The 22,730-nt window shown below is 38.6% G+C and overlaps 1 protein-coding gene and 1 non-coding gene across 2 annotated transcripts in view; both read left to right on the forward strand.

Moving 5' to 3' along the window:
- Positions 1 to 22,730, forward strand: part of IPO7 (importin 7) — a 33,919-nt gene that overhangs the window by 672 nt on the left and 10,517 nt on the right. Inside the window, exons 2-15 of the mRNA XM_064715082.1 lie at positions 8,045 to 8,126; positions 9,778 to 9,931; positions 10,267 to 10,425; positions 12,678 to 12,834; positions 13,447 to 13,536; positions 13,943 to 14,037; positions 14,140 to 14,224; positions 17,242 to 17,376; positions 17,881 to 17,980; positions 18,934 to 19,010; positions 19,354 to 19,470; positions 20,251 to 20,340; positions 20,838 to 21,003; positions 21,735 to 21,895. Coding sequence (XP_064571152.1) covers positions 8,045 to 8,126; positions 9,778 to 9,931; positions 10,267 to 10,425; positions 12,678 to 12,834; positions 13,447 to 13,536; positions 13,943 to 14,037; positions 14,140 to 14,224; positions 17,242 to 17,376; positions 17,881 to 17,980; positions 18,934 to 19,010; positions 19,354 to 19,470; positions 20,251 to 20,340; positions 20,838 to 21,003; positions 21,735 to 21,895 — 1,668 coding nt within the window. The remainder of the gene's footprint in view (positions 1 to 8,044; positions 8,127 to 9,777; positions 9,932 to 10,266; positions 10,426 to 12,677; positions 12,835 to 13,446; positions 13,537 to 13,942; positions 14,038 to 14,139; positions 14,225 to 17,241; positions 17,377 to 17,880; positions 17,981 to 18,933; positions 19,011 to 19,353; positions 19,471 to 20,250; positions 20,341 to 20,837; positions 21,004 to 21,734; positions 21,896 to 22,730) is intronic.
- On the forward strand, positions 20,510 to 20,690 carry LOC135449283 (small nucleolar RNA SNORA23). Its single transcript, XR_010440709.1, has one exon. It is a non-coding gene; the product is annotated as a small nucleolar RNA SNORA23 (small nucleolar RNA).

A 22,730-nucleotide genomic window follows, 5' to 3' on the forward strand; every position in this document is an offset into this window, starting at 1 on the left:
ACTGGGGAGCGGGGAAGGAGGCAGCGAGAGCCCCAGCGCTTCGCCAGCAGTGCCGCCTGTACGAGTGGCCTGGACGGAGTTCAGAAGCAAATCTGATGGCCTGGGCTGAGCTGAGAATGAGATGTGGCAGCCTGGCGGTGTTTGGTGTGCCGTGGGCCCCGGGTTCAGCAGGGCTGCCGGGGTAGGTGTGCTGCTGGGTGGATGCGCACACGTGTCCCAGGGACGGGGGCAGACAGGGTTCCCAGCCCAGGTGTGTCATCCTTGCACTGCGCTCACACAGACTCGCATGTAACATCCCAGCAGCTCCCAGCTCCAGCGACTTCGCTTTTGGAAGATTATATTTTTGTTCTGCTTAACCTCACCTGGTAGATGGAAACTTTATGAATGAGAGACAGCCACGGGGCTTGTAGACATTTGGAGAACAGAAGTGTTTTAGTGAAAAGAGGATGTCTTGGTGGAGGAGGTGAAGGTGAAGCTGCATGGCAGCTCTCGTGGTGCCTTTAGTTGCCTTTTTCCACAAACATTTTTCCTTGTTGCTCTTAAGCAGACTTGGGCCTGACAATACTCGTGTAATGCAACAGATGTTCAGCAGAGCTTAGATAAAGGTGGGCCAAATGTTTTGCTAGCAGTGGAGAAAATTAAAAAAAACTAAAGGTAGAGCTTCTCAGAAAATTAAAAAGTGACTCTTGCATGTTATTTAATAAGTGATTGGCAAATAAATATTAGGTACCTCTGAAATAGATAGCTCTATAAAACTACTCAATGACTAATTGAGACTTGTATGAAGTAATTGCCGGTCTTTTCCATGTACTCTGTTAAAGAGTATGTTAGTGTTTGTTATTTAGATCAAAAATGCAAAAAATATGATGGCCTGTAAAGACAGTAATATCTTTGGAATGGCCCCAAAATGCATTTTTTCCATATTCAATGAATGTCAATATTTATACATAGTAACTTGCTTGAAATCTATTCTAGTTCTTTTCTGCAGGTATTGAGTTGCTGAAGGTGCAGGAAATTAACGTTCACTGCCGGCTGGGGTCTTCAGCAAATGGCACACTCCTGCAGGAAGGATCGTGCTCGCTGGCCACTGCCTTTTGTTCTCACTTTGGAATCAAAACCCCATGGCCCATCGTGTACTACCCAGTGCTAAATTGGCATAAAATCTGAATAGTTGTGCCTCTTTAAAACACCAGATATTACTGAACCAGTGTGCAAGAATTCTTTGTTGTGGGAAATGGAGCATCACTAATCTCTCACAGATATTTTGTGATAAAAGTATGTGCTAAACCAGAGTCTGCAAGCACTTACACACACATCCAGCTTTATTCACATGCATGGTCTGGGTTTCACTTAGGTTTATTGAAGTCAGCTATGCATTTTCTTGCAGGATGCTGGTCTGAATTTGTTGATTGTTAAAGCAATTCTGTTACCAGTTAATACCTAATTACAGGTATGGGGGTCTCTTTCTCTGTAAAGATGAGATCACAGCAGCAGTGAACACTGTTCTTGCATATGGCCAAACTGTACAGGTGTTTTTATAGCTTAATGGTTGTCCTTGGTTGACCTTTCAGTTTACTTTAATTTGTCAGAAGTGCCTCTGTTGAGCTGATGAGACTGGCTTTCAGCAGAATGGTCATTTTACCTTGGCAGAAAAGACTGTGCATCAGTCAGTAATTGATATTCCTGATTAGTGCAAGAGATATCTAAGTAGGTAAGAGTTAACCAAGTATTTGTGTCTGTCTTCACCATATCCTGTCAGTCAACAAAGTTCTCTTGACTGGAGAGTATGATTCTTGATTTGTCCAGGCTCTTGTTATTTTTCCTTTGACCTTGGCTAAGTGATGAATTATTCTATGCTTTATTTCTCCTTTTGCTAAGTTTTATCAGTTTATGTTGCCTGCACATAAAAGGCTGTGAGAACTTTCAGAGTTGAGATAATGTTAAAAAGCAAGTATTTCAGTCTCCTTGTCTTTACTTTTCTCACTGTGAAAAGAAGTTCCAGGGAATGAGATCACTGGCTGTTGTGTCTCAGCATTTTCAGCTGATGGGGTACCCTGGGGTGTTCACCCATCTCTGTCCCTGTCTCCTGTTTTTTACCAGGACTTAGAACCAGACTCTTCAATTAAGCTACTGATGAGCAGCAGGAAGACATTGCTGCCTTTTGAAATAGTCTTTGTGCTTCATGAGTAAAGAGTTTCTCAGAACTTATGATGAAAATAGATATTTTTAACTATGCAGTTATGGAATGACACTCTGAAAGCAATACAGAGTGTTGTTTCATCTTCTAATATCAACATATTTATAAAGGTGCAGTTGCTAGATAATAGTTTCCTTGCAGGTTTTTAATTGGTAATTCCAGGGAATTTATAACTTCACTGTGATGTGTCTTGTAAGTCTCTGAGATTCACCTCAGTGTGTGAGCAAGTAAGACATCTTTTTAGATGTCATTAAAAAATTTTTAGAATTTTTGTGTATGATAATGTTTGGGGGGGAAGAGGTTAACCCCCTATAACTCATCAGTTTTTGTAAGTCAGATCTCAACAGAGTTTGTTTGGGAAGAGATCCTGATGCTCTACTGGGAAGTGACTTTCAGAAGTTATATTTAAAGTTTTGTGTCCTAATGTGAATGACGGGGAAAGGATAAAGAGGGGTTCCTGTTGGCTGGCCACCATCACCAGTGATTTCACAGTGCTGCAGGGCCTGGTTCAGTGCCTTTCTCTGCCTCCTCAATAGCTGCAAATGTCACAAGGATGGAGTGGTTGCATTAAATGATTGGACTCTTAGCTGCTGAGGGTTTAGGAGTGGAAGGTTGTCAAAGAGCAAGAGGCAAGCTTCTTCTTACATGGAGTCTTTCAGACAGGATTTTTCAAATGCTGAATGCTATGGATACTTTGGGTGAGGTTTTTATAGTGTTACCTCCAGCTTGAATTTTTTTTAACCTTTTCTAACATGGTCTGCATGTGTAACATCTACAGCTCTGTATTGTAGTGTAACAAAAAGAACGGAGCATGAGTTTCTTGGCTTTGGTTATCAGGTCATGGGGTTTCTTTTGAAGTTGTTGGTGTGACATTTTACCCAAAGTACTTTGTTACTTTCACTTCCCCCATGTTCCATCTGTACATTCTGATGTTGCTAGGTTGGGCTGCTTTGGGGTGTTTAAAGCTGCATGTGCCGGGGCTGGTCCAACACCAGGAATCCCCTTGGGGGCAGTAAGGAACCGGGGGAGCCTTGGCTCCGCTGGGAAGCAGTTTCCTTCTGGGTGCGAGTTGCCCAGCACGAGGTAAAGCCCGGGCAGAAAGGGCCACTTGTCACTTTCTCATGACTTTGCAAATAGCTCCTGTGTGTGCCTCGGCAGCCTCTGCTGGGAGCATAGCGCTCTTTCCTCAGCCGGGAGAGCAAATAGTGCTGCAAACTTGCAGACAGCGTGAAAGGAGCAGGCAGGGCTGTTTGCAGGAACTGCTAAGTGTGTGTGTATCTTTTGTGGCTGTTCAACTCGGTTTGCATATACATTGTAGCCGTGTGAGAGGTGGCAAAACTGGCTTGCAAAAAAACCCGAGGTCAGAACGACTTCCACACCTGCGGAGTTCTTAAAACAGAATGAAAAGAGTGCTACAGGGCAGTTTGCTGATTCAGCGTGGCCTTACAGCTCCTGACCTTACCTTTCTGTAAGAAAACAGTTTCATCTCAGTGTAATAGTTACATGCACCCTGTCCTGCAATGGCCCAGATCAAAAAATCTACTGCATGTAGATTTTTTCCCCAAAACATGAATGGAGGAGAAGCATTGAATTTTTTTTTTTTTTTTAATCTACTTTATTTTTAAAATGTTAATCTTTATTCACATGTGTGCTAGTTTGAATAGCTATATAAATAACCTGGGGTTCCAGTTCAGCAGCATTTAGTAAGTGTTGCTCATCTGTTCTGCTTTTTTGGGCAGCAGTAAAGGAGGTGTCTATTGTAGTGTGTTTGTTATGGTATGGCAGCTTCCTGATGCCTGAAAAGAATGCATGGAGGTCTTTTTAGCCAAGATGAAACTTGGTTTTAGGATTTTGTGTGAGAGATGAATATTCCAGCATTAAAGATTAGTTTAAGTTGCTGCAGCGAGTATCATTAGTGGAGGGAAAGTGCTTTTCCACGTTGCAATTAACTGTTCATAGTTCACATGCCATGAACTGGTCTCTTCAGTGTTAACTTTGAACTTCTTTCCTCTTTTGGACTCTGCAGCTCTGGTGTGACACTTTTCTCAAAAGTCTTTTAGCACATGTCTAGCAAAGCAAGCCTGCTAGGAAAAACTGCAGTGTGCAAAAGGATTGTGTGTTCTGGGGCAGTGACTGGTATTAACAGACAGTGGTGCAAGGCTTGTGGTCTGATGGAACACATTCCTCAGCTGGCCAGGCTGCATAGCAAAGACTGCTCTTGGGAAAAGTCCCCAAATTCTTTGGCTCTTAGACAGCAAAGTCAAAGATTGCTCTTGGGAAAAGTCCCCAAATTCTTTGGCTCTTAGACAGCAAAGTCATACCAGTGACATGGCATGTTGGACCTTTTGTAAGGGGGAAGGATTTGAGATGAGTTTTGGTTTTGTTTTTCTTGAAATGCTGAGTTAAGTGCTGGAAAACTGACTTGTGTGACAGAACTATTTTTGAAATAATACTGTAGTTCTCTAAATGTGATGTTTACTTCTAAATGGTACATGTTAACAAGGAGCAAGAGAATAAAAGTAAAAACTTTACCAATGTCAGAACTTTAAAGTCTTGAATTTTCTGTTCTTCATGCAGTTTAGCATATGTGGCAGTGACCATTGTGAAATCATGATTTTAATTCAAAACTGAACCTAAAATAGGCGTGGGTTTTAGTCTGGTTGGTTTTTTAGTAGTGCAGTCAGTGAACAGGAGCATGTTGTCCTGAGAGGCAGCCCTCTTGGGGCAATAAAATTATTAAAGATGGAAATAGCTGAAAGAGATGTGGATCCAGTATTTTTTAATGCTGTGGATACAAAAGGGCACCTATGGTGTTGTCTTGTTTTAGGTTCAGTTGTTTTTCTCCAAGTGCCAGTAAAACACCAGATGCTCTTTTTAAGAGTGAAGCAGAGCAATGAGAGGTGATTGTAGTACCTGGTGTTTTATTTGAGCATTCAGTACACCCTTGTCTTCATGGAACTGTCCCTGCTCATCCCTGCAGCTCAGTTTCTCTGCAATCCTTGGGCAATCTCTTTCAGTGCCTTGGGAGGGAGTTTGGGAGTCCTTTGCATTCCACAGAGAATGCATGGAGGTGTGAATGTAGCTCTGTGTGACTGTAGGTCTTAACGGAGAGGATTAAGAGCAGGCTTTGATTGGCAAGTACAAGGTATTTTACTTGTATTAAAAGCACGATTATATCTTGACTGAATCTGCTTTGAGCCACTAAAGGTGATAAAGCAGCTCATCCTCCTGGTTGGTTGGAGTCTGATGCTTCAGATGCTAATAAGGATGATACTTGTAAGATTTTTAAAAAACCCAACAGATAATGGTGTAGATGTTTCAGTTTTGTCCCCTAAAGTTTCCTATAGTTCAAAGAACACAGTGAAAATATATTAATCCCACATACTAATAGAATTGGTATTTCTGGGGAGCTTCTGTAGCCTGCTATAGGCACAGGCTTAGTGCTATCTTTGTAAATAAAAAAGCATTCTTTTGTATTTTATTAAATTTCAGTGTGTGGCATTTTTGTTCATTGCTGTCTGTTTTTTCTTTTATGACAGAAGATTTTAAAAATTTCATTTCTTTTGGTTTTCCCATTGGTTCCTTAGTAGCTCTTAAGCATTATTTCCATATTTGTTGCTGAAATGGATGGTTTTTACTCCAAGAATAGTGGTCATTTATCATGGCAAAGGGAAAGTAATCCCTCATTTTTTAAATTATAGGATTAAATGCTTCTGACTTTGCAAACATTGCAAATTTTCACTCTAGAAAAGGTATCTGTTAAGCTTATAGCCCTTGTGGAAAGACATTAGTTTGCACTTTTAAGTCCATTTTGTGCAGACTAATATGACCTTATTGTAGGTGAGTTAAAGGTTATGGAAACTGAAAGCTTTCTTCAGGTTCAGGCCACGTTAAACACAGGAGCACTTCCGCTGCCATGAATGTTGAGCGTGTAATTGAGTGCTGTGCTGAATTAGGGGCTGATGTCATTGGGAATGTGCTGCAGGACTCTCTGTGTCTATTAATGTTCCTTAAGGAAAGCAGCAACCTAATGGGCCTGCAGCTGTGGGGAAATCAAACCCAACTAGTACGTTTTATTTTAAATTCATTTATTCAACCATTACTTGGCAGTTGAAGACAATTGCCTTTTTGGTTTTTTTTTCTTTTAGTTTGAAAATGGTTTTGCTTCTTGAGGACTTGAGGAATATCAGAGGGACATGGGTCAGCAGGACGTGCGCTCATATTGCAGTGTCAGTTACTCTCAGTTCATCAAACCACGCTCTGTAAATAAACATTTCAGTGGGACCAGGTCCTTCTGCAGCCTGGAGAGTTTTAGTGCACAGGATGAATGTGTACAACAGTGTTTTAACATTTTGGGCAGATTTTTAAGTGAAGTTTGTCCTTCATTTCAAATCTGTTTTAAAGAACAGGGTGTAGACAACAAGCTGCACTAACCAAATCTGAGTACCAATGTCATGTCCCAGGCTGTCCCTTTCACACTTTTTAATACTGGACCTATTGGAGATACTTGCTTGGGAAAATGAAGGTTGAAGAGGACATTCTAGTACTGTAGGAGTGAGCTGAGCAGCATGACACACTTAGGAGGCATCCTGTTATCATTTCATTCTGTCAGAAGAGTTTTTGGTCATACTAAAGGAATGGAAGGATATGAAGTTGCTGCAGTGTCTGAGGCAGCCATTTGGTTTTCATAAATAGTGTGTGTAATTTCAATGGTTTTGGAAGTAACAAGTGGGTAAGAAGTGTTTCCTAAGAGTTCAGCAGGTTAAAATATATGGGTCTATGCAGTTGTCTTTGATTGGGGAACTGCAGAGAACATAGGAAACAACATTGGCATGTAAGTGAAGATAAAGCAGAAAAGCAAAGCTGTTTGGAAGTTGGATGAGGCAGATCAGGACTTGTCCAACAGAGTATCTCCAAGGATGAGGTCCCACAGCCTTTGTGGATAAGTGACCTCCCTTGTGAGTTTTTTTTCCGTGCATAAAAGAGGGATTTCCCACTGTAACTCATGTCCATGGACTCTTGACCTCAAGGAAAATTATGTTTGGTTTCAGTTAAGAAAAACAGAGGTAGATATTAAGGATTGCTACTCACTTTCCCCAGCAAAATTAATTTATTGTCTGGAGTTCTTGATGCTTGGGAAAGATGGGTAAAGGGTGTTATAGTAATGCTAAGGTTTGTGTCCTCATTGAAAATACAATCCAGTCTCTAAGGGGTCAGTGACAGTTGTCATTAGGGTAAGTTAAAGCATTTTTTGTTTTCTTTTTAAGTGAAACTCCTGCACATCCTTGGGAAGTTGTTCCTGTGCAGATGTGTCTCCATTTGGATCTCCCTGCTGTTCCTTGCTGTGGTGTGGCTCTCTGGACAGCTGCTGCAGTAGTGCAGCAGTGGTCCCTTGAAACTGATTTTTCAGAAGGATGAAGTAGGACTTGGACTTAGTTTTAAAACATAGTTCCCATCTGTTTTTTAGCTTATTATCTCATTATCTCATACCCTGCTAAAGGTCACTGTGAACTTGCTGTGCTTGGATTTTTTGGGCTGTTCAGGTGCTCTTACTTCAAGTGTTTGTTCTGAATGGGGAACATGTTTGGTGACTGTGGAAGGCTGATTCCTATTCAGTGATTTCTTCAGCTGTTACCTTAAACAGTAGGGTTTTTCCTCACCCTTGCTGTCTTCAAAATACAGTGAGCACAAAACTTCGGAATGCTCTGGCTGATTAGCTGACTCCTGTGCAAACTGGCTGAATTGCTGCTATTCTATTGATTGCATTACATCATTATAAAGATATTGTAAAACGTAATGGAAGTATTCTAAAACTTAACTCTTTTTTTTTTTTCCCCTTCTCTATAGGCTCATAAGTCAGTGAACTTTGTTTCAACTCTGCTTCAGATCACTATGTCCGAGCAACTGGATTTACCAGTGAGACAGGCAGGCAAGTTTTCAAATATTTTTGTCATTGTATGTGAAATGGTGCATACGCACAAGTACACGTGCAGATAATGTTAAAGAATTCTAATGGTTTTAATGTCAAGCACTCAGAAGTTGGGAGTTGCTCACATTACAGTCATCACAAGCTTTTATCTGGCACCATTCACTGAATAAGGAAGACAGAAAGAAAAGGTGTGTCTGGCTCTTGAATGATTCTTCCCCTTTATCTCCAGTGAAAATTCCTGGGAGAAGCAGAATAGTTTATGATGCTGGTGCACTTGGTCCAAGGAGGTCATTTAAACCTGTACTGGGAGCATTTACATTTCTAAACATACTAAGTGGAAGAAAACAGATTATGTCTTTTGGAACCCTGCATATTTGCACATGAGCCATCAGTAAAATCGGATGTTGATTATTGGCAGCTCCAAACATCACCTTAAAGCTGCTCTAAGTATTTGATTGAGGTTTTTAGTGCAATACTGCAGTGGATTTTCTGACTGGTCAGGAGGGTGTGGTTCTGGACTGCTTATATGGACCTTCTGTCTAGTAAACTACTCTAAGATGTAGCCTAAACTTAGCTTGCATTTTTTTCTACTGCTTGGGGGTACTGTTCAAATGATGACTCAGAAACACTTACACTGCCCTACAAGTGTCACATGCAGAAAGAAGTTTGAAGAAAACCTCTGAAGTTTCACCCTCCTCCATGTAAGCCAGTTAAACCCAATGCATCCCATGGAGAGTGAGGATGGCTCATTCAAGGCCCAGCTCACAAACAGGGTGTGTTTGCAAAGCAATTATTGATCAATCTCTCTGAGGGCTGGCTGAAGTCTCATTACTTCAGTCCTGTAATAATGTGCTGAGTGTTTCTTGACCTCTGCAGACACTTTCACCTCTGAATCTTCAAAAGGTGCATATGAAATTTAGGAAGAGAAGTTGCTTTATGGACTTTTATGTGGAATTAGATTAACAGTAACTTTGTTACCAGTTTGCCATTTTAGATTTCCTGTTGCATGTTGTAAGTACTTTTCCAAGAGCTGTGATTTATATTCTGCCACACAAGCAGTTTGGATTTGGTTGTCAAATGGTAAATGCAGAGTTTGTTCCAGGAGCCTGATGGCTACAAATTGCTGTAGCCCATAACCTGGGTATAAAGGAGCTCTGTTTCTCTAGCATTCATTCCTGGATCACTAACTTAGATTTTTTTTTTTTTAGCTTGCAAGGGCTGTTTTAGGTTGTCATTAATATTGATCAGCTTTTCTCTTTCCGTTTTAATGAAAATATTGAGAAAATCATTATAATGGATTTTTCAGAAGTGTTGTTGCTAAATAGTTCCACAAGTACTTACCTGAATCACAGCTAAAAGCAATACCTGTAGTATTTTTATATTAAATGGGTGAAAGAGTATCAGTTAAGTAAATTATTGGGTTAATAATACAAAATCAAAAATACAAAAAAAATACAAAAATCAAAAATACAAAAAAAAAAATAGAAAAATCAAAATACATGGTTTATGTATTTTGATTCTCCTAACTTAGGAAGGGACAATGATTTTGTAATTTTGATCAGTTTTGTTCTAAAAAATATTTGCTTGCAAATTGTGTGTTTGTTTTGTGCTTTGAATGGCTGCCAGCTGATTTGGCACTCTTGTTTCACAGGGGTTATCTACTTGAAAAATATGATAACCCAGTATTGGCCGGACCGTGAAAGTGCTCCAGGGGAGATGCCACCGTACTCCATCCCAGAGGAGGACAGGCACTGCATCCGTGAGAACATTGTAGAAGCCATCATCCACTCTCCTGAGCTGATCAGGTGCACGCTTGCAGCCTCTGTGTCAATTGCCTCTGGATTCTGACTCTTAGCTTTCTTTCTTTTTATATTTTTCCCCCTGCCAAGATCACCCACGTGCTAAGCATCATTGTCACACACTGTGTATCCTAAACATAGAATTGATCTGGATGGAAAAACAGTTTTCAGCTTGTGTAGCATGTAGAAATTTGTAGAATATCAAGCAGAAACTACAGAACCTAAACCTTCTAAACTAAAAGGAAGTCTGAGTATGGACAGTATTTGTTGCTTCAACACTACAAGAATATTACTAAAATAATAGTAGTAACTTTTTAAATTGTTGTGCTTTTGATTTCCAGAGTGCAGCTTACAACTTGCATTCACCACATCATCAAGTATGATTATCCAAGTCGCTGGACTGCAGTTGTGGAGAAAATTGGATTTTATCTCCAGTCTGACAATAGTGCTTGTTGGCTTGGAATTCTTCTCTGTCTTTATCAACTTGTGAAAAACTATGAGTAAGTTCTTTCTCCATATAAACCAGCAAAATTAATATATTTGTGTCTATTTTTTGTACTCTATGTATATTGTAATCATGTAGAATTGTTTATGGGACTGAACAAAGGTGATGGAAATGTAATCTTATAAAGTATTCTTGGCTACTTACTGTGCAGATGCTGGCTCATGTATCTTCTCAACTAAAAATGACAAAAATGGCCTTCATTAAAGATTTGAATTCAGAAAAAAGGGGTGGTTTAAAACCTTAGTGTGGTAGTTGTTTTTTATGGATTGATAGCAGAAAGAAAGTCTGCTCAAAATCATGACTTTTGCAGGAATTTATTATTTAAATCAGGTTTAAACTTTTAAACAATTGGTACTGTAGTACTTGGTGACAGTAACCATAGAAAGATTTCAAAATGTGAAATCTGGAATGCTGGGAGCTCAGAATTAGTTAACTGACTTTGGTATGATCACTTGGGTGATGAGAGAAAATGACAGTCCTGGAGTCAGGGAATTGTAGTAGTGGAACTGAGGGGATCCACAACATACTCTCTCAAAGCATTGGAATGCATAACATGTCTGGTTCAGGTTCTTAATTTAAAATGTTGCATGGAAAAAATTCCATCTAATTCAATGGTTTTTACGTCAGTCAGTGTAAAACAGTGAATGTCAGTTTCTCAAAAATACTTTTACAGGAATGCCATAAAAATCTTTGTAATCCCAAGTGGGAGTTTTCTTAGTGGCTGGAAATCGTAAGTCCTGCTAGGAAAGGAAAGCAAAAAATTTCTCACTTGATTTTCAGCTTAAAGATGTTTAACCAGATACGCTGCAGAGATCTGGGAGCATTAAATGAAGAAGTGAATTCTGATGATAGAAATAAATACATGTTTAGGGATCTGAGTGCACTGTGTGATAAGGCACCAGGTGTGTGTGTAGTCTCAGCTGAGGCCAGGAGCTGCTCCTGCTTGCTCAGCTTTCTGGTGGTCAGCAAGGGTGAGTTTCATGTCACCAGTCATGTAGGAATGTGCACATTTCAGTGTTGCAGTCAGTTCAATGAGACACAAATCTCTGATATTATGACTTTGATCAGGTTTTTACTGCCTGAGATGTAGGAATATTTAAGTTTTGGGTTTTTTTTCCTTAACATAGGACATAAATGTCTTTGGAGCTTTTCACTTTTTTTTCCTTCCAATTCAAACAGCAAGATCAAATGGCTGCTCTTTGCATAGTAATTTTTTTCTAGCATTTTTCTTGTGAAAATTAGAAACAGGATTTTCCTGAGCAACATTTTATGTTAATGTTTGGGTTTCTGGTTCAGAACATGCATGAAGACTGTATTATTGAACAGGATTTTGGAGCTCAGTATTTTGTAGTAGTTCTTACAGAACGTGCCATCTGGCAGCAGACCGAGTAGTCATTTTTTGGTTATATTTTGAAAATTTCCACTGTTCAGGAAGCTGAGTATTGATATTTAATATTAGTGAAAAATACAAAAATGTGTTTGAAAAACAAACCAAACCAAAGCTCTAATGCAGAAATCTCCCACAGGAGTCCAAGAGTCTGACAAGTGTTGATTGCTCAATCAAGAAACAAATGTACAATCACAAAATGATATTTTACCTTGTTATTGTCATCACCAGTATAGAAAAGATCCTGCTCTGCTGTGATAACTCTTGAATCAGTTAGGAGTTTCTTGTGTATAAGTTAAAATCTGGGGCAAAAATTTCAAAATGTGGCTTCATTTCCTTTCAGGAATTTAGAAGTGTTGGAGAAGGGAAGTGGAGCCTTGTTTTCAGCATGGGCAAGCTGGTGGGCTGTCCCTAGCATAGAAGGTGTGAGGTTTTATTTCAGGGGTGGTTGCCTGATCAGAGTCTGCCCCACCCTCCAGAGCAGGAGAGAATCCAGAGCCTGGAATGCCACCCTCTCTATCAGATTGTCGTCAAATTAAATGGGGAGATGTGAGAGCCATCAGTGCCAGGCTGTGAGAGGCTCCCCAGTTTGCTTTATCCAGTGTCAGTGAAGCAATGTAGCTTCTGCAAATGTTTTGAGAAACTGTGCACTCAGGTTAATGTATTTCTTATCTGTAACACCATCTGGCCATGGCTTTATTTCCCATTCTGTCACAGGAACTGGCTGGGGGTTCTTTTTAAGTGACAGGTTGTTATGAGCTGTCATATAACCTACTTGTGCCTACACTGGGGCAAGGTGAGCTTTTTCAATTTAAAGGCACTTGAAACAACTACAAAACTGGTTTTGTTCTTCTCTAAAGGTACAAGAAACCAGAGGAGCGGAGTCCCTTGATAGCTGCAATGCAACATTTTCTGCCAGTCCTGAAGGACAGCTTCATTCAGCTCCTGAATGATCCATCAGACCAGTCTGTCCTCATCCAGAAACAGATCTTCAAAATATTTTATGCCCTTGTCCAGGTAAAAAAAACATTGTATATACTTGAACAATAATTTAAAGCATTGTGCTTTTCCTTAAAATAGTGAATGACAGAAATATTACAGTATTAGATTGCAGCTGAATCATTTTCTCTACTACTCAGCTCCATGAATCACAAGTTTCTGATTGTCTTGTGCTTTTACTTTTGAGCAGTGCTATTCTTGTTGGCATTAGATAGAAGTTACACATGCCATCCTCTAAGGTAGGGTGTTTGCTGAAAACCAGTTAGAAAATGAGTTTTCTGAGGACAGATTGTGGAGACCAGCCTACAGAGAATTACCAGTGTAAATATAGCAGTTTGGAATTGAACTGCTGCTAAATGCTTCAGAAAGTCGAGTAACATCCATTTAAGTAGCATTTTAGCATTGCATAAGCACAATGAATTGGAGCAAAGACCTCTAGCACCTTTGAGGACATTTAGGGTATAGGTTAGATGGTGTTGAGTTCTTTAGCCTGGTTTTTATGGTAAATTTCTATCTTTTGTGGTGTAGGGAAAGATTTGAAAGCTAAAATTTAAACTGTAAAAGTAACATAAATTTATTATAAAGCGGTTAGAAAATAATTTATTTTTTGTTTGTTTTTTTTTTAACCAGTACACATTACCTCTGGAGTTGATAAATCAGCAAAACCTGGCTGAGTGGATAGAAATCCTGAAGACCGTTGTTGATAGGGATGTGCCAGCTGTAAGTGGCTTTTGGCTATTTATAAGTTTTTTTCATTCACTAGAATGTAATTTCTGCATTCTTTTTTCTCTACAGATGCCAAGAAAATAATAAATAAAAAAGATTAGGCTATATGGGGAGTTTCAAATAGACTAAACAAATTTTAAAAATATGTAGCTTGTATGCAAGTTCTATTTTTAAATTATAGCAAAGCTTATTTTGGCTTCCTGTTTCAAAAATTTATTGATCATTTAGGCATATTTCACGGGATTTATTTTTAGATATGCTCTGCTTCATACTTCTATTAAGCTAAAAGTCCAAATGGCAGGTTAAAAACAAGATATACTGTGTAGTTGTTCTAAATACATATAATTTGAAGTCTTTGTGAATAATTGGTAAATAATGTCTCTTTTTTTTCCCCCTAAAGGAAACCCTTCAGGTTGATGAAGATGATAGACCTGAGTTGCCGTGGTGGAAATGCAAGAAGTGGGCTTTGCATATCTTAGCTAGGCTCTTTGAGAGGTATTTTCTCTTCCATTATTATTTTTAAAAAGCCTCCAAGCAAACATTCAAGTCAGTAATATTGCTGCAGCCTTTAGTTTACATACTTGCTTCTAATTGTAGGTATGGAAGCCCTGGGAATGTTTCCAAGGAGTACAATGAGTTTGCTGAAGTTTTCTTGAAGGCCTTCGCTGTTGGTGTTCAGCAAGTAAGAAACACTGAGTGTGGGGGGAGTGCTAGGATAAGTTTAGAGTTAGTACTGATTGCTTATTTCATTATCTGCTGAAAAGGCTTCTTGCTCCTATTCACAGGTTTTTTCCAAGCTTATTGGTATGGAAAGCAGTGATGTCAATGGGCTAAAAAAAAAGACTGATAACGAAATTATCCATTTGCCACATATCACAATCCACTTTCCATCTAAAAGCCCTCAGATGAGCTTCAGACAAATGCTACCAATTTTTTTCCTTTCTGAAAGAGATTGGGTGTACATGGTTTAGTTGGCCTTCAGAACTACCTTTTAAACTCTGATACAGATTATTTTTACTTAAAGTCTGTAAATGCTAAATTTTCAGCCTTCTGCAAAAGCCTGATCAAGCAGAGGCTCTCTTATAGACAGGTAATTCTGATGTTCCCTTTCCACTCATCTCCCTGTTTTGGGGTTGCCACTTGTGCTGTTTTACAATCTGCTGTATGCAAATAATCTTTGGATTAATTACTTCAGGTATGTTTTTATAAAATTATCTTCTATTTGGATCATAAATAACTTTATTTTAAGGTGATTAAAATATAAATATATATAAAATATAGAATAGACTGTTGATTTATGAGAATCTCACAGTGCAAAATGTTTTCTTCAAAGCCTTTGAGTCAGACAAACAGTTCTTGGTTCAGTTTCAGTTCTCTTAATTTCTAATGAAATGATAATGAATTACAGGACTTTTTAAAGAGGAAATGTAGAGAAAGTGTCTCATAAATCCACGCATTTTGAAGGTTGGCCAAAGTATGGAAAGCATTTTTCCCATGGAGTGTGAGGCAATATATCCCAACCTTCTGCTCAGGGAAGTGGTGTCAGCTTTGCTTGCTGAGGTGCTCACCTGTCACCTCTAGGTGACATTAGACAGACAATTACTGCATGTTCTGTAAGGCCTTACTGGTTGCTTTGCACTACCAAGATAAAATGAAGTTCTGACAAAGGGCTATGGCCGTGAGTAGTCTTTGAAAAGATAATTTTAAGTTTGACAAAATGCTCGTTTTTCTTTGCATTCTCTTTGAATCAATTTTGATCCTTATTGTTATTGCAGCTAGGAAGCTCCTAAGAATTCAGGTATTGAAAGAAAACTGCTAAAAAATCAATATTTGGCTTGGTTTGTTCCTAAACAATAATGTAACTTGTTTAGGAAGACAGACCATGTTAAGGTCCTGCCCTCCATTTTTCTGCAGAAGATAGCTCTTGGGCCTCTGCTCAGGACATGGAATCTGCCAAACAAATGTTGTGGAGCATTTTTGAGCAGGATGTGTTTCTTCACAGAAATTGTAAATTAATGAATTACTGAAGACTATAAATGTGCATAATGTTTCATGGAGTTCTCTCTATTCTCCAAAGTGTTTGCACCCTTTTAATAAAGGAGTAATAGATAAATATAAGGCATAAGACTACAGGTGGTTTAAGTATGAACTTGAAATATACTGCTAATATTATTGTCATAAGTACTTCTCATTGATTAGCCCCCTCCAAAAAAAAAATCCTGTACATTCAGCATTCACTTTAGCTAAACTTTCTTAGTTTGTCCAAACCAGGCTGAGCTGCCTAGCTGGAATACCCTGAATTTATCCCTTTTGTTAGCAGCTGTTTTGCTCAAGACACTTCTCAGGAGCCAGAACTAAGCCCTGGTTGGACACTGCTGCCTTGTAGTTCCTTGGCACTGTCACAGAATTTTATTTTATTTGCCCCAGAGTGTCCATGCTCTTTTTCCTCACTGCAGTTCTTAAAAATTTTCTTAATTTTTTAATACCTTTACCTACTACATCTGAATAATGAAAATACATGCATCTTCTTGGATAGTCCTAAAAAACCCTGCAAGTCTGATCTTTTGCTCTCTTCTTTTCTATCCTAACTCAATGCCTAATGCCACCAAACCTTGTACTCAGGTGTTGGTACCAAGTAATTTCTCTCTAAATCCTGGAGGTTTCTAAACATGAGCAGTTCAAACTTTGGGAAGTGATAAAGCATCTGGAGCATAAAACTTTGTAAAGCTGTGAATATTTTGATGAACGAGTGCATCCTCCTTAAACTGAAGTACAAGGCAATTCCTTTGGGAAAAACACTTCAGTCTCTGTGTAATCAATGGTATGAGCACCATTCATTTCCAAAATAATGAATCTTGTTTTCCCTAGATTTTTATTTTGGTAGTATTACAGATTGATCAATATCTTTCCAGCTCCTTTTGGTTGGGGTTTTAAAAAATGTTTCTTTTGTGTGAAGAGTGAAATGAAATCCTGGCAGTGGAATTTGCCATTTCTCTCCAGTTAGTCATGCTGCTTCTGAAGGTGCAGTGTTTCCACTGACCTGGATTGGGCTCCAGGGAATTCCCTTTGTATTACCCATGCAAAGCTCTCCTGTAAGCTGTAATTTAATTACTAGTCATAGTCCCATGTCCTTTTCATGACCTTATTTGTGGAGAGCCATGGACTTGAACACAGGTGGATCCCTGTGAAGGAGTTCTGGATGCCACTGCAGAAGAGTTGAGGCCAGGAGGCCAAAGGGAGTGAGTGACTGCCTGCTGGATCACTCCACACACACACACATAGCTCAGCTCTGTGAGGCAGCACAGGCACTGATCAGACTGTGAGTGTGGAGTGTTCTGATCCAGTGGCTGGGTGGGAATTTCTGCCCCCAAAGAGTGAAGATGGAAAAATAAACCTCAGAGGCAGAGGGCAAAGCCCCCTGGGGTGTGTTGGTGGTGAATTAGCATGTATGGTTTGTGTTATTAAAGGATGGTATTTTTAAAAGATGTGCAAGCACCCAATATGAGCTGCAAATTGTCTTATAAAATTAACAATGACATTTGGTAGAAGGCTTAGTCAGTACCCATTTTAGCCTAATGAATAAATGGGGGTTTTGTTCGGTTTTGAGGGGTTCTTATGTAGGCTGGTGAGGGAGGGTAGAATTGTGGTGAAAATGGGCTGTGCTCAGTATAAGACACTGATGAGATCTGATTTCTCTAGGTGTTGCTGAAGGTGCTGTATCAATACAAGGAAAAGCAGTACATGGCTCCTAGAGTTCTGCAGCAAACACTAAATTACATCAATCAAGGAGTGTCTCATGCAGTCACCTGGAGGAATCTGAAACCTCATATTCAAGTAAGCCAGTTTTGGGGTTTAATACTTAGATGACTCAGGAGTACATTAGTCAGTCTACTGTAGAGTGTTTCCAGCCTTGCTACAATTCACATTTTAGGCACTTCTCTTATAAATTACTGGTGGAAAGAGTTTAAGCCAGTTTAATGAAGGTTACCTTGAAACATGAGCAAAGCCACTAATTTATTGCTGTCTCTCCTTTGTGTTTTAATTTATTAAAGATTACAGTCTAACACAGCATATTTGGAGATGGTGTTAGGTGCTGAATTTGTGGCATTAAATCATCTCCACATGTCATTATCCAAAGCCAGTCTAGTATCTTTTGTTGTGTTGTAACTCTGCCTAAACACAAAAGATGTGGTTTTTTGTAAAGTGCCACATAAATCCACTCTAAATCCAAATAGCTTTAGAATGTTACCACCAGGATGGAGAAAATCTATAAAACACAGGACAGAATACAGAGATTGATTTAGTAGCGCTAACCTGCTTTCAATCTCTTTATTCCAGGGAATCATCCAAGATGTTATTTTCCCATTGATGTGCTATACAGATGCTGATGAAGAGCTTTGGCAAGAAGATCCATATGAATATATCCGCATGAAATTTGGTGAGCCTTTGAAATCTACTCATGTTAAAAAATGGTTTCACGCAAAGGATGGGATTTTATGGAGTGTTTTTGTGAAAACAGGTGGATTTAATCTGAAAAAAAGAGAGAAACACAGTGTATTAACCAAATAGAAGTTGGACATATTGCAGGAAAGGAGAGAGGATACAACAGTCAGCAGTGGCACAGGAGTGAAAGTATTTCATTTACAGTTACAAAGTTTTTATTGCAAATCAAACAGTCCTGGTCTTGCTAGCAACAACTACATAAATTTAATGTCATTTAGACGTTGTGCCATAAACAGCTAATATTTCAGGCCCTGGATTTCTTAGGGAATTTCACCCATGGCACAGTTCAGAGCAGATTTACCCCAGCAGTAAATGACACATTATGGAGTAAGCTTGGCATTCCAGACTTGTCCCATTTCACCTCCTGTGCTCTGCTACTTTGTGTTGGGGTTTACTCTTAGTCAGTGCAGTCCTCTGAGGCTGGGAACAAACAAAAATACTTCAGACTCCCTGAACAAATTCTTCCCTTCACTAGGAATGTTTATGTTTAGAACAAGGAATCTTGAGGGGTTTGAGAGTTTTTATCCCTCAGGTCAGAGGCATACCTGTAAACACTACAGGTATTGCACAAGGCTCTGATAATCCTCTTCTGCAGAGAAATGAGAAACAGAGCATTTTTTAACCCAATTAATTCTGTGTGCTGGCCTGTAGATCGAATAACATCCATGTCCAAACTTGACTGTTGTGTCTGCTTCTACTTTTGAAAAAGATTTATCTTAAAAATAAGAGACATAGAACTTCAAATTAGACATGTAGAGGCAGTCATCATGAAAAACATAACCCATATGTATCCTACCACATGTTACTCTTTTTTCATATTAAATACATTGGGATCATGAACTGTAGTAAAGGACTGGTATTTAAAACTGTTACAATGTTATTTAACAGATGTATTTGAAGACTTCATTTCTCCAACAACTGCTGCTCAGACATTATTGTTTACATCGTGTAGTAAAAGGAAAGAGGTAAGTTGTTCAAGGATTATACTGAAATACCACCAGCGAAATTCAGTTTATTTGCTGAAAGAGCCATTATTAAAAGTTTTACTTTTCTGCTCTCATATCATGGTACGCTAAAATTTGAAATTCCAGATTTATTTTGTACTGGTCTATTTATGGTTTTTTGTATTTGCAAATTCCCCTAGGACCTATTCTTGACAGAATATTGTGTGTTTATAACAAAGGCACAAAACATTGCCCACATTCCAGGCTTGGGGCAGGCTGTTAGATATTGTAGCATTTCAGAGCACAGAGAATGGTACCTGGGTGATTGACTGGAATTCTGTGACTGACCTTACATGTAATCTAGGTCCTGCAGAAGACAATGGGCTTTTGTTATCAAATCCTCACGGAGCCAAATGCTGATCCTCGCAAGAAGGATGGTGCTTTACATATGATTGGTTCTTTGGCTGAAATTCTCCTAAAAGTAAGCAGAACAAATCTAGTGATTCTTTTCATGCTTTTTTTTTTTTTTTTTGCCCCTCCTATGCTGTCTCTAACATATAGTGCCTTAGAAGTAATGCAAATAGCTCAGAGTTCACAAGTTTCTGAATTGCTGCCAGTTTTTTTTAAGCTGTTGAACTTAATTGTTTTGGGTTTAATGTCAGCTTAATTACTTAATTACCGAAGTTTTATAGGTCATGTTCAAGTTCAGTTATTAAGTTCTGTGCTTCTGGTGAGAATTACTACACCATTTCTGTGCTTCACTTAATTACATTCCCTCTTCTTGTGGAAGAAAGGAAAAAAGTGCATCCAGTCAGAGGCGGTTTATTTAATGACTGGGTTTTGTGTCTAGAAGAGAGGAAATAAAATGAAATTAAAGATGTTACTTGGTTAAAATGGTAGCAAAATACATGCATGGCATGGACTTGTATTTGAACCACAGCTCTAAGCACTTTCCCTGACCACTTTTACTTTTGGTGCCAATGTGCTGCCAACAGAAAGGTGCCTCTTGGGGTCAAAAAATGGCTGGGGAGAAAGGTGTCACTATTATGACTGAAAATTTCAAAAATCCGTGTAGGATCCAAGTTTAATTACTAATATAGGAGATCATTGTTGCATAATTGATTTTAAAAAAGGGATAAGTGAAAAGTCTGAGGGTTTGTTACACTCTTCACACTTTATCATGTGTGACTTTTTTAATGGGATAGAAATACATGTTGATAAGAAGTTTTAAACTGATGTGCTTCCTTTCATATTTTGACAGAAAAAGATCTATAAGGATCAGATGGAATATATGTTGCAGAATCATGTGTTCCCTCTCTTCAGCAGTGAGCTGGGTTACATGAGAGCTCGGGTAAGAAAGTGTGGCCTTTACTGAGATACATTGTTCCAACTGAAGAATTCGGAAATCTGCAACTTCTTCCCTCTCACAGATGCTCTCTTTCTGCACCTTTTCCATAATAAATTGTACACCTTTGCCAGGGATGGGTACTAGTTTTTGCATGTGTGGTTTTGGAATGGCTGCAGTGCTGTGTGCACAGTTTCCCATCTGTGGCTGGTGGTAGGGTCTGTGTGTGTTTTGCACACAGACTGTACTGCTCACACAAAACCTGTGGCCAAAGATGAACCTGAGATCATAGTACTGGTTTAGTGATGTCTGCAAGACAGCCTCCCACTGACCAGCCTCCACACTCTCAGACATCTTCATCCCTGACAACTCTTACAGTATCTTTATTCATCAGGAGTTGCACCTCGGATTCAATGATTTGTGTAGGTTATGAGTATACAAGCAGTTGGTAATCCTCTTTGTAGCTTTTGCAGCTCTGAATTTCTTCAATGTCTTTTTTTCAGGCTTGCTGGGTTCTTCATTATTTCTGTGAAGTCAAATTTAAAAGTGACCAGAATCTCCAGACAGCTTTAGAACTCACGAGAAGGTGTCTGATAGATGATAGGGAAATGCCTGTGAAAGTGGAAGCTGCAATAGCTCTTCAAGTTCTCATCAGTAATCAAGAGAAAGGTAGGAGCCTTTCCTTACAGCCACAAGAAGCTTTAATGGAATAGTTGTTAACTTTGTGGTGTTCAGGCAGACTTGTTCTCTTCTTCCCTGATGTTAATTTCCCTCTTTCAATTGTAACTTGTAATCATTTACTCTTAGTTTTCAGCTAGAAAAGTTTAATTTTTTAAAATAAATTGCATCTTAACATTATAAGACATGATTATTAAAACGTGGTAAACAAGAGCTTCATGGTACAGTAAATCCAGTTTTATAGCACCTAATAATTGAATCAGAAATACAGTGGCAGTATCGGTCTCAGCATATATTCATTCATGTTAATATTTAAAGAAAAAAATCTATCCTGATCCAGGCAGGTTTTACTTGGCTTAGTATTCCTGAAGCTGGCATAAAAGCCACAAAGCAAACATAAACTATATATTTAATACTTCAGGTAATTTGACAAAGGTGTATATGTACCCATTCCCATTCAATTAACATTTGCATTGATCAGTGATCTTGCATTTTATTAATTCAGACCACAGTGCTCTGGTTTTCATACTTAAATTTCAATCCTCTTGTTATATATTATTAAAATTTGTTCTGAATGGTAGTATTGCTATAATGATTTATTCTACTCATGGTTTTGGTGTGTTAATGCTGAAGCAGTAAATAAAGTTATTTGAGATGTAGGTTCTTAAACTGATCTGTGGTTTTCTAAGAATGTTAATTCAAACATTCCACCTGTTTTACAGCTAAAGAATATATTACTCCATTCATTAGACCTGTAATGCAAGCTTTGCTTCATATTATAAGAGAGACTGAAAATGATGATCTTACTAATGTGATTCAGAAGATGATCTGTGAATATAGTGAAGAAGTTACCCCAATTGCAGTAGAAATGACACAGCATTTGGTGAGACTTTACAGTGGCTTGGGAAGATCTTTAATATGGGAAAGATTGATATTTAAAATTGATAGTTGAGTATGACCATCAATTAATGGCTGTTACTCCAGTCTAAGTGCATTGATACAAGTAATTTTCTTTACATTTAGACAGTGTTTCATCAGAAGTGGCTTCATAACTTACACTGAGTAGAAATTTCTCTAAGAACAATTCTAGAAATGTTTGTGAAATCTTTGCATATTTTCTCCTGATAGTGGTAATAATGAAATTGGTAGTACATTTTAGGTAGTCTCTAAAATGTCACTTAGGTTAGCTGCTTTAAAATATTAAATGAAAGAGTAAATTTTAAATTAAAAGTTTGGTGCGAAAATAAAGTTGAATCTGCAGGAGAAATTCAGAGCTTGAATGGCCATATCTAGCAAGTTTTATTGATGTCTGCAAAAGCAGAGGTCAGCTCAGTGCTTCCCTATTAAAGGCCTTGGAGTTCAAATGGAATTGTTAGTGTGTCAGTGTGTCCTCTCTGGGAATGCCTGCCAAGTGTTCTGGTCTGGTTCAGCTACTGAGGAAACCTTGTGTCAGAAGAACTTACCAAGGGAAAATGGATTCTTTTGCATGGGACATCATGTCATTTACATATTTTTATTCAGGAGTAGATAATGGGTAAAGACAGCTCCAATGGTTTAACATCCAAATTTTATTATCCTGAGAAGAAATTCTGGAGCAGAGCAGTCACCTTCTATTACTTGTACACATTTTGTCACAGAAGTCCTTCTGAAATTGTGTAGGGTGCCAGACTTTCACAATTCAATGACATATTTATGGGTTGTTCTGCTATTACTTGCAG

Source organism: Zonotrichia leucophrys, chromosome 5, assembly GCF_028769735.1.
Source record: "Zonotrichia leucophrys gambelii isolate GWCS_2022_RI chromosome 5, RI_Zleu_2.0, whole genome shotgun sequence".
Taxonomy (NCBI): Eukaryota; Metazoa; Chordata; class Aves; order Passeriformes; family Passerellidae; genus Zonotrichia; species Zonotrichia leucophrys.